This window comes from Dromiciops gliroides, chromosome 3, assembly GCF_019393635.1.
Source record: "Dromiciops gliroides isolate mDroGli1 chromosome 3, mDroGli1.pri, whole genome shotgun sequence".
NCBI lineage: Eukaryota > Metazoa > Chordata > Mammalia > Microbiotheria > Microbiotheriidae > Dromiciops > Dromiciops gliroides.
The window spans coordinates 512493307-512505764 of NC_057863.1; the positions used below are offsets into that span (position 1 = coordinate 512493307).

At 40.1% G+C, this 12458-nt stretch overlaps 1 protein-coding gene across 1 annotated transcript in view; it reads left to right on the forward strand.

Annotated features, from left to right (window-relative positions):
- The first annotated feature begins 2799 nt into the window (after positions 1-2799).
- The window catches only part of PIWIL4 (piwi like RNA-mediated gene silencing 4), a 71603-nt gene continuing 61944 nt past the window's right edge, over positions 2800-12458 (forward strand). Inside the window, exon 1 of the mRNA XM_043997329.1 lies at positions 2800-2886. Coding sequence (XP_043853264.1) covers positions 2800-2886 — 87 coding nt within the window. The remainder of the gene's footprint in view (positions 2887-12458) is intronic.

The window sequence follows — 12458 nt, forward strand, 5'->3', positions numbered from 1 at the left end:
TGATTCACCCATTCTGGAGAGCAATTTGGAACTATGCCCAAAGGCCTATCCAGCAATACCATTGCTAGGTCTGTATCCCAAAGAGATTTAAAAAAAAGGAAAATTACATATATATACAAAAATATTTATGGCAGCTCTTTTTGTGCCGGCAAAGAAGTGGAAATTGAGGGTATGCCCAGCAAGTGGGGAATGGCCTAACAAGTTGTGGTATATGATTGTGATGCAGTATGATTGTGTTATAAGAAATGACTAGCAGGATGCTTTCAAAAAAAGCTGGAAAGACTTACATGAACTGATGAAGAGTGAAGTTAGCAGAACCAATAACAGCAACATTGTGCATTGATCAATTATGAATGATTTAGCTATTCTCAGGAATACAATGATCTAAGATGATTCTGAAGGACTCATATAAAGAATGCTATCCACCTCCAGAGAAAGAACTGATGGAGGGGCAGCTAGGTGGCGAAGTCAGGAGGACCTGAGTTCAAATCTGACCTCAGACACTTGACTTGTACCAGCTGTGTGACCCTGGGCAAGTCACTTAACCCCAATTGCCTCACTCCCCTCCCTCCTCAAAAAAAACCTGATGGAGTCTGAATGCAGATCAAAGCATCCTTTTTTTAAACTATTTTTCTTGTTGGCTTTTTTTTTTTTTGGTGAGGCAATTGGGGTTAAGTGACTTGCACAGGGTCACACAGCTAGTAAGTGTTAAGTGTCTGAGACCAGATTTGAACTCAGGTACTCCTGAATTCAGGGCCGGTGCTCTATCCACTGCCCCATCTAGCTGCCCCTGTGTTTTCTTTTGCAACCAAGGTTAATATGAAAACATGTTTTGCCTGACGGAATGCACGTGTATAATCTATATCAAATCGCTTGCCTTCTCAAGGAGAGGCAAGAATTTGGAAGTCAAAAATTTAAAAATGAATGTTAAAAAAATTGTTTTACATGGAATTTGAAAAAATAAAATATAAACATTTTTTCTTTTTTTGGTGAGGCAATTGGGGTTAAATGACTTACCCAAGGTCATACAGCTAGTAAGTATCAAGTGTCTAAGACTGGATTTGAACTCAGATCCTCCTGACTGAGCCACCTAGCTGCCCCTATACATTTTCTTTCTTTTTTTTTTTTAGTGAGGCAATTGGAGTTAAGTGACTTGCCCAAGGTCACACACCTAGTAAGTGTTAAGTGTCTGAGGCCGGATTTGAACTCAGGTCCTCCTGACTCCAGGGCCGGTGCTCTATCCACTGCGCCATCTAGCTGCCCTTGCCCCTATACATTTTCAAGAAAGAAAAAAAGAAAGAAGGATGGTTTGAATATCGAGTCTGAGGCCTCTCAGAACTCAGAGTAGGTCTCAGGGAGTCCCCACTTAACTGGATGCTGGTTCTCAGGGACAATGAACGGAATCTCTTTTCTGTGCCCAGGTGGGTGGAGCCTGGGACCTGGGCGGGAGAAGGGGTGGTAGTGGTAGTGGGAAAGTATTGAGGTGGGGGTGACAATTTAAGAGGGGGTGGAGCCCGGCTTGGGTCATAACCCACGTGGGGTGTAGAAAGTCCTACGCCCTAAGGCAAGAGCACAGTGGAGGAGATCTGAGTCGGTGACTCTGCAGTTTCAGGTAGGGTCTGCACGAAGCTTTTCACTCTAGATAAGGGACAAACATTTAGCCCAAGGGGTGTCTGACCGCTAGCTTCCCGATCCAGATCCGTTCTCTGGGAGGAGCTCCTCAGCACGCCTAGCGTCAAATACTTGATGGTGCTCACCGACCTCCCCTGCTTCTTAATCTGCATTATTATTTTCTTCAAGGTTTCTTTCTTTCTTTCTTTTCTTCCTTCCTTCCTTCCTTCCTTCCTTCCTTCCTTCCTTCCTTCCTTCCTTCCTTCCTTCCTTCCTTCCTTCCTTCCTTCCTTCCTTCCTTCCTTCCTTCCTTCCTTCCTTCCTTCCTTCCTTCCTTCTTTCTTTCTCTTTCGTTTTTGTTTTTTGGTGGGGCAATGGGGGTTAAGTGACTTGCCCAGAGTCACACAGCTAGTAAGTGTCAAGTGTCTGAGGTCAAATTTGAACTCAGGTCCTCCTGAATCCAGGGCCTGTGCTTTATCCACTTCCGCCACCTAGCTGCCCCAATGCTTCTTTCTTTTAAAAAAAAAATTAATTTTTTGGAGGGCAATGAGGGTTAAGTGACTTGCCCAGGATCACACAGCTAGTAAGTGTCAAGTGTCTGAGGTCAAATTTGAACTCAGGCCCTCCTGAATCCAGGGCCAGTGCTCTATCCACTGTACCACCTAGCTGGCCCCAAAGGATTACTTTTTTTTTTTTTTGGCAGGGCAGTGGGGGTTAAGTGACTTGCCCAGGGTCACACAGATAGTAAGTGTCAAGTGTCTGAGGCTGGATTTGAACTCAGGTCCTCCTGAATCCAGGGCCGGTGCTTTATCCACTGCGCCGCCTAGCTGCCCCGCCTTTGCTGTTTTTTAAACTTTGCATGTTAGAGAACTTCATTTTACAGATGAGGAAACTGAGGGCTAGAGAAGAGTGCAGGCAGGTACCAAGTGGCACAGCCTGGGCTAGAGGGGCTCTTAAGATCCCATAAAACTCTTAGCATTTAAAAAATCTGCCCCCACCCCCACCCCACCGACCCCCTTCCCTTGCCTCCCATTCTTATCCAGCACAGAGCTTGGAAGTTTCAATATTGGGTTTTGTTTTTTTTATTCATTGGGGGTGATAGAGCTATTGCCACATTCTTAGGAGAAAAAAGAATCAAATTTCCAGAGGAAGATTTACTCAGCAATTAAAATTGTCTTACAGATAAACATGTCTGGGAGAGCCAGAGTAAGAGCCAGAGGCCTCTGCAGAAATCCGGAATCTGTGAAACTGGGACAACCACAACCCTCATCATGGGTCTGTATCAGCCATATTACAGATTTGTTTGCCTTTTTCTCCCCTATTTTCAGTAATTTTTCTCTGTTTGATTTTACCTTCCCCTTCACTTTTCCTGGTATATTATGATGGCGAGCTTTTCCCAAGTGGACTTAAGTAAAAAATTAACCCTTAAGTTAATGTCCCACCCAATGTCAAATCCCACCCAAATAAAAAATAGAGATCACACAAAACAGAGGACTTTGGCCAGCCAGTGAAAAATATTTTGAGTTATATTTCCAATGCCCGACTTTAGTATTTTTAGGTAGTTTCCTGGACCCAAAAAAAAAAATTCAACTGGATCTTTCTAGAATCACGGTGCTTTTCACTTACCAACTGTAACCCTGGGCAATTTACAACATTTCTGGATCTGTTTCTTCATCTATAAAATGAAGGGGGTTGGATTCTATGAGTCTTTTTTTTTTTTTAACATATAAGGTATTTTATTTTTTCCATTACATGTAAAGATAGTTCTCAACTTTTGTTTATACAAGCTTTACAATTTCAGATTTTTCTCCCTCCCCCCCTCCCTCCCCCCTCCCCTAGACAGCAGGTAATCTGATATAGGTTATATCTATATATCTATATACATATACATATAGATATATATACACACATATATATACACATAATAACATTAATCCTATTTCTGCATTAATCCTGTTACAAGAGAAAAAATCAGAGCAGTGATGCAAAACCTCAAAGTAGAAAAAAAAACAACAACAGCACCCAAAACAAAAGAAATAGTATGGTTCAATCAGCATCTATACTCTACAGTTCTTTTTTTTTTTTTCTTGGATTTGGAGATCCTCTTCTATCATGAGTTCCCTGGAACTCTTCTGTACAATTGCATTGATGAGAAGAATCTAGTCCATCACAGTAGGTCAACACTCAATGTTGATGATACTGTGTACAATGTTCTTCTGGTTCTGCTCATCTCACTCATCATCAGCTCACGTAAGACCCTCCAGGTTTCTCTGAACTCCTCCTGCTCATCATTTCTTACAGCACAGTAGTATTCCATTGTATTCATATACCACAACTTGTCCAGCCATTCCCCAATTGATGGGCACCCCCTCAACTTCTAATTCCTTGCTACCACGTAAAGAGCAGCTATAAATATTTTTGTACATGTGGGTCCCTTTCCCCCTTCCATGATTTCTTTGGGAAAAAGACCTAAAAGCGGAATTGCTGGGTCAGAGGGTATGCACAGCTTTATAGCCCTTTGGGCATAATTCCAAATTGCTCTCCAGAATGGTTGGATCAGTTCACAGCTCCACCAACAATGGGATTCTATGATTCTTAAGGTACCTTATGGTTCTAAATTTAGGATCCTGTGTTCTTATGTACTATAATATAGTTTACTACAGTTTTTGTTTTTGCCTCATGTTATAATTAGGAAGATGGAAATGGCTTGTCAGCCTTAATTCAGAGGTTACTAAGGGCAACTGGTGGTGCAGCTAAGTGGCACAATGGATAGAGCACTGGCTCTGAGGTTGACTTGAGATACTTACTAGTTGTGTGACCCTGGACAAGTCACTTAATCTCAATTTCCTCAAACATCCTAGGCCATCTCCAGTAGTCCTGATATATATATCTTGCCACTGAAAGATATCCATAGTTCTTTTCCGGGATGTGGAGAGGATTTTCCACCATAAATATTTTGGCATTGTCTGGGATCATTGTATTGCTGAGAAGAGTTAAGTCTATCACAGTATTCTCTTGGTTCTGCTCATTTCACTCAGCATCAATTCATGTAAGTCTTTTTTTTTTTGGGTGAGGCAATTGGGGTTAAGTGACTTGCCCAGGGTCACACAACCAATAAGTGTCAAATGTCTGAGGCTATATTTGAATTCAGGTCCTCCTGACTCCAGGGCTGGTGCTCTATCCACTTCACCACCTAGCTGCCTCTCATGTCTTTCCAGGTTTTTCTGAAATCCATCTGCTTATCATTTCTTACAGCATAATAATATTCCATTAAATTCATATACCACGGGGACAGCTAGGTGGTGCAGTGGATAGAGCACCAGCCCTGGAGTCAGGAGTGCCTGAGTTCAAATCTGGCCTCAGACACTTAACACTTACTAGCTGTGTGACCCTGGGCAAGTCACTTAACCCTAATTGCCTCACTTAAAAAAAAAAAATTCATATACCACAACTTGTTTAGCCAATCCCCAACTGATGGGCATCCCTTCAATTTCCAATTCTTCGTTCCCACAAAAAGAATACCTATAAATATTTTTGTAAATGTGGGCCCTTTTCCCTTTTATATGATCTCTTTGGGATATAGACCTAGTAGTGGTATTGCTGGGTTAGAGGGTATGCACAGTTTTTTTTTGTTTTGTTTTTTAGTGAGGCAGTTGGGCTTAAGTGACTTGCCCATGGTCACACAGCTAGTAAGTGTTAAGTGTCTGAGACCGGATTTGAACTCAGGTCCTCCTGACTCCAGGGCCGGTGCTCTATCCACTGCACCACCTAGCTGCCCCGGGTATGCACAGTTTTAAAGCCTTTTGGGCATGGTTCCAAATTGCTCTCCAGAATGGTTAGATCAGTTCACAGCTCCATTAGTGTTCCAATTTTCCCACATCTCCAACATTTATCATTTTCCTTTTTTGTCATATTAGCCAGTTGAATAGTTGTGAGGTGGTACCTCAGAGTAGTTTTAATTTGCATTTCTCTAATCAGTAGTGATTGAGAAAATTGTTTTATATGGCTGTAGATAGCTTTAATTTCATCATTTGAAAACTGCCTGTTCATATCCTTTGACCGTTTCTCAATTAGGGAATGGGATTTACAGTCTTAACAGAAGTGCCTGAAGCATGGAGAGGTTAAGTGACTTGCTCATGACTATCTACCTAGTATATGTCAGAGGCAGGATGTGAACTCAGTCATCCTGGCTCCAAGGCTGACTCTCATCTCCCGCGACATGCAGGCCTCGGTATAAAAATGTGCCTTGATTAACCTTGTAGGGATTGAGCTTCTGTAACATCTCTGGAAATATATAAAATATACAAATGGGGGAAGCTAGATGATGCGGTAGATAAAACACTGGCCCTGGATTCAGGAGGATCTGAGTTCAAATTTGTCCTCAAACACTTGACACTTACTAGCTCTGTGACCCTGGGCAAGTCACTTAATCTTCACTGCCCCACCCAAAAAAAAAAAAAAAGAAAATAGAAATGTAGAAAAAAACCAATAGAGGTAATTCTTGTCTACTGTTTTGGCAGATGGGCTAAACCAGGTTGAGGGTAACCAATAGGCCTCAAACATATTGGTGAGTTAGAGGGACATCTACCCCAAGCACATAGATGGCCTTTCCCTGATGGAATGGGTAGATGAGAAAAATTTGTTCCAAAGGCCTGGGAGGTGGCTAAAGCAGGCTTTGTGGAGCACTTAGAGCTTGGTCAGACTTGGAAGATGCCACTCATCCCAGACCATCCCCAGTCATTTTGACTTTTGTCTTAGCACTGCACTTCAGTGACCCTGGAAGAGAGAGTGAGGCCGATGATTCTGTGCAACTCTGCTTCACTTAAATCCAGTTCATGAGCAAGTCAAGACATCACCCCATGATGTTATTTGAAAATGAAGCATGATGGGGCAGCTAGGTGGTGCAGTGGATAAAGCACCAGCCCTGGATTCAGGAGGACCTGAGTTCAAATCTGACCTCAGACACTTGACACTTACTAGCTGTGTGACCCTGGGCAAGTAACTTAATCCTCACTGCCCTGCAACCCCCCCTCCCCCAAACGAAAATGAAGCATGAACAAAAACAGTATATACACATACATGTGCTTGTGTCAGCATATATGTGCACACATATGGTTAATAAATATACACACACATATATAGTAGTTAGATATATAATATGGTAATTATATATATATATATATATATATAAACATATATATAGTAGTTAAATACAAGGTAGTTTAGAAGAGAGGATACTATTAGCAGTTGAGGTGTTCAAGAAAGACTTCATTAACAAGATGATTCTTGACCTATCTTAGAGGAAGAAAGGGGCTTTTAAGAGTTGGAAGTAAGGAGAGTGTGCTGTTGGTGTTGTTCGTCTCCTTTTTTTTGCGTGTGTGTGAGGCAATTGGGGTTAAGTGACTTGCCCAGGGTCACACAGCTAGTAAGTGTCAAGTGTCTGAAGTCACATTTGAACTCAGGTCCTCTTGAATCCAGGGCTGGTGCTCTATCCATCGAGCCACCTAGTTGCCCCTGTCCTTCCTTTTAAAAGAAGACCAATGACATCATGGGGTGATGGCTTGACTTGCTCTTGAGTCAGTTGCACAAAGTCATCAGCCTCACTCTCCTCCAGTTTCAGACTCTAAGCATGCCAATAGCATCTGCTTCAGTCTCCTTCATGACTGCTGGAATAAATTGTTCTCATGTGCCCATTCTGCCTGGGAAAGTCTTTACACATTTCAGGCATGGAGGAGGGCCAAGGCAAAGCCACAGAGATAGGAGGTTGATTGTTGTGTGTAAAGGACAGAGAGAGATACAGTTTGGGTGGACTGCAGGATTTGGGGTGGTGGGACGGGGGGGATAGTGTATAATTGATGCTGAAAAGTCATTTGGGGTCAGATTGTATAGGCCTTTAGAAGTGAGGACTTTACATTTTATCCTAGGAAGCCCCTGGAATCACGTGATCAGAGCAAGGCTTAAGGAAAATACAGGCAGCAGTGTGTAGGATGTCCTGGAGGGGGAAGAAACAAAGTAAGGGGAGCAATTAGGAGGCAGCTGTGAGAGGTAATGGAGACCCGGACAAAAGTCATAGCTCCATGTGTGGAGATAAGAGGTAGGATGTGAGAGATGATGTGGAGGTAGAAATGGCAAGATTTTGAAGCTGATTAGATATGTGGGGTGAGGCAAAGAGCCAGGTGTCCTCACCTTACTTTTCCACTTAACGCTATTTTTATAGTTGTTTGTATTTGTGCCATGTCTTTTCTTTTTTTTTTTTTTTTTTGGTGAGGCAATTGGGGTTAAGTGACTTGCCCAGGGTCACACAGCTAATAAGTGTTAAGTGTCTGAGGTCGGATTTGAACTCAGGTCCTTCTGAATCCAGGGCCGGTGCTCTATCCTCTGTGCCACCTAGCTGCCCCCCACTGCACCACCTAGCTGCCCCATGCCATGTCCTTTCTACTGGATTGTAAGCTCTTTGTGGGCAAGGGGTTGTGTGTTATTTAGTTTCCTCTCTACCCCAGGACCCAGCATGGTGTTTTGTCCATAATAAGTTTTTGATGAATTAACTGTTTATATTTAACTGTGACTACTACAAGGACACTGTACTACAAGAATACTGTGATAAAATTTCTGATTTGTCAATTTCCTCCTCAAATTTTTTTTTAAATCATAAAAGTATTTTATTATTTCCAGTTACATGTAGAGATAGTTTTCAACATTTGTTTTTATAAGACTTCTAGTTTCAAATTTTTTTCCCTCTGTCCCTTCCCTCCTCCCTCTCCAAGACAGCAAGTAATATGATATAGGTTATATATGTACGATAATATTAAACATATTTCTGCATTAATCATGTTATAAGAGAAGAATCAGAGCAAAAAGGAACAACCTCAAAAAAGAAAAACAACAGCACCAAAACCAAAAGAAAGAGTATGGTTCAATGTGCATCCATGAGTCCTTTGGAACTATCTTGTACTGTTGTATTGCTGAGAAGAATCAAGTCTATCCCAGTTGATCAACACACAATGTTGATGATACTGTGTACAGTGTTCTCCTGGTTCTGCTCATCTCACTCATCATCAGTTCATGCAAGTCCTTCCAGGTTTTTCTGAACTCCTCCTGTTCATTATTTCTTTTCTTTCTTTCTTTTTTTTTTTGGGTTTGTTTTTGCTGGGCAATGAGGGTTAAGTGACTTGCCCAGGGTCACACAGCTAGTAAGTGTCAAGTGTCTAAGACCGGATTTGAACTCAGGTCCTCCTGAATCCAGGGCCAGTGCTTTTATCCACTGTGCCACTTAGCTGCCCCCCTGCTCATTGTTTCTTACAGCACAGTAGAATTCCATTACATTCATATACCACAACTTGTTTAGCCATTCTCCAATTGATGGGCAGCCCCTCAATTTCCAATTCCTTGCCACCACAAAAAGAGCAGCTCTAAATATTTTTGTATATGTGGGTCCTTTTCCCTTTTTTATGATCTCTTTGGGAAAAAGACCCAGTAGTGGTATTGCTGGGTCAAAGGGTATGCACAGCTTTATAGCCCTTTGGACATAATTCCAAATTGCTCTCCAGAATGGTTGGATCAGTTCACAGCTCTACCAACAATGCATCAGGGTTCCAATTTTTCCACAGCTTCTCCAACATTTATTATTTTCCTTTTTTTGTCATATTAGCCAATCTGATAGGTGTGAGGTGGTACCTCAGAGTTGTTAGTTGTTTTAATTTGCATTTCTCTAATCAATAGTGATTTAGAGCATTTTTTCATATGGTAATAGATAGCTTTGATTTCTTCATCAGAAAACTGCCTGTTCATATCCTTTGACCATTTCTCAATTGGGGAATGACTTGGATTCTTATAAATTTGATTTAGTTCCTGATATATTTTTAGAAGTGAGGCCTTTACCAGAAGTACTGGCTATAAAAATTGTTTTCCAGCTTTCTGCCTGCCTTCTAATTTTGGATGCATTGCTTTTGTTTGTGCAAAACCTTTTTAATTTAATGGCACATATTAAAAAATTGACCATGTATTAGGGCACAAAAACCTCATAATCAAATATAGAAAGGCAGAAATAGTAAATGGATTTCAGATCATGAGGCAATAAAAATTACATGTATTAAAGAGTCATGAAAAGGTAGACTGAAAATTAATTGGAAACTAAATAATTTCATTCTAAAGAATGAGTGGGTTGGGGCAGCTAGGTGGTGCAGTGAATAAAGCACTGGCCCTGGAGTTAGGAGTACCTGAGTTCAAATCCAGCCTCAGACTTAACACTTACTAGCTGTGTGACCCTGGGCAAGTCACTTAACCCCAATTGCCTCACTAAAAAAAAAAAAGGGGCAGCTAGGTGGCGCAGTGGATAGAGCACCGGCCCTGGAGTCAGGAGTACCTGAGTTCAAATCCGGCCTCAGACATTTGACACTAGCTGTGTGACCCTGGGCAAGTCACTTAACCCCAACTGCCTCACTTAAAAAAAAAAAAAGAATGAGTGGGTCAAACAACAAATCATAGAAACAATCAATAACTTCATCCAAGACAATGACAATAATGAGACAACATACCAAAATCTATGGGATGCAGCCAAAGCAATGCTTAGGGGAATTTTTTTTTTTTAATTTTTGCAGGGCAATGAGGGTTAAGTGACTTGCCCAGGGTCACACAGCTAGTTAAATGTCAAGTGTCTGAGGCTGGATTTGAACTCGGGTACTCCTGAATCCAAGGCCAGTGCTTTATCCACTGCGCCACCTAGCTGCCCCTAAGGGAAATTTTATATTTCTACATGCTTACATCAATAAAAAAGAGAAAGAAGAGATCAATGAATTGGGCATGCAACTTAAAAAGCTAGAAAAAGAACAAATTAAAAATCCCCAATTACATACTAAATTAGAAATTCTGAAAATTAAAGGAGAAATTAATAAAATTGAAAGCAAGAAAATGATAGAATTAATCAATAAAACTAAAAGCTGGTTTTATGAAAAAACCAATAAAATAGATAAACTATTGTTTAATTTGATTAAAAAAAGAAAGAAGTAAACCAAATTACCAGTATCAAAAATGAAGTGGAAATTAAAGCAATAATTAGGAACTATTTTGCCCAACTGTATGCTAATAAATTTGACAATCTAAATGAAATGGATAAATATTTACAAAAATACAAACTGCCCAGGCTAACTGAAGAGGAAATAAAATCCTTAAATAAGCCCATATCAGAAAAAAGAAATTGAACAAACCATTAATGAAGTCCCTAAGAAAAACTCTCCAGGGCCAGATGGGTTTTCAAGTGAATTCTACCAAACATTTAAGGAACAATTAATTCCAATATTATTAAAATTATTTGGAAAAATACATGAAGGAGTTCTGCCAAATTCCTTTTATGATACAAATATGGTGTTGATATCAAAACCAGGCAGAGCAAAAACAGAGAAAGAAAATTATAGATCAATTTCCCTAATGAATATTGATGCTAAAATCTTAAATAAGATATTAGCAAGGAGATCACAGCAAGTGATCACCAGGATAATACACTATGACCAGGTGGGATTCATACCAGGAATGCAGGGCTGGTTCAACATTAGGAAAACTATTAACATAATCAACCACATCAATAAGAAAACTAACCAAAATCATATGATTATCTCAATAGATGCAGAGAAAGCTTTTGACAAATACAGCATCCATTTCTAATAAAAACATTAGAGAGCTTAGGAATAGGTGGAGCTTTCCTTAAAATAATAAGCAGTATCTACCTAAAACCATCAGCAAACATTATATGTAATGGAGATAAGTTAGAGGCCTTCCCAGTAAGATCAGGGGTGAAACAGGGATGTCCATTATCACCTCTGTTATTCAATATTGTACTAGAAATATTAGCATTAGCAATCAGAGAAGAAAAAGGAATTAAAGGAATTAGAATAGGTAAGGAGGAAACAAAACTATCACTCTTTGCAGATGATATGATGGTATACTTAGAGAATCCTAGAGAATCAACTCAAAAATTACTTGAAACAATTAACAACTTTAGCAAAGTAGCAGGATATAAAATAAACCCACATAAATCATCAGCATTTCTATGCATGACCAACTAAGTCCAGCAGCAAGAGATAGAAAGAGAAATTCCATTTAAAGTAATGATAAAGGGGGCAGCTAGGTGGCGCAGTGGATAAAGCACCTGCCCTGGATTCAGGAGTACCTAAGTTCAAATCCAGCCTCAGACACTTAACACTTATTAGCTGTGTGATCCTGGGCAAGTCACTTAACCCTAGTCGCCTCATTAAAATAAAATAAATAAATAAAGTTAACGGTAGACAATATAAAATATTTGGGAGTCTACTTCTGAAGACAAACCCAGGAACTCTGTAAACACAATCACAAAACACTCTTCACACAAATCAAATCAGATCTAAATAATTGGAAAAATATCAATTGCTCATGGATAGTCTGGGCTAATATAATAAAAATGACAATTCTACTTAAATTAATTTACTTATTCAGTGCCATACCAATCAGACTACCTAAAAATTATTTTATAGATCTAGAAAAAATAATAACAAAATTCATCTGGAAAAACAAAAGGTCAAGAATATCAAGGGAAATAATGAAAAAAAAATGCACAGGAAGGTGGGCTAGCTGTACCAAATCTGAAGCTTTACTATAAAACGGCAGTCATCAAAACTATCTGGTACCGGCTAAGAAATAGACTGGAGGATCAATGGAATAGGCGAGGCACCGGAGACACAGTAGTAAATGACTTTAGTAATGTACTGTTTGATAAAGCCAAAGACTCCAGCTTCTGGGATAGGCACTCAGTATTTGACAAAAACTGCTGGGAAAACTGGAAGATATTATGGTAGAAACTAGGCATAGACCAACATCTT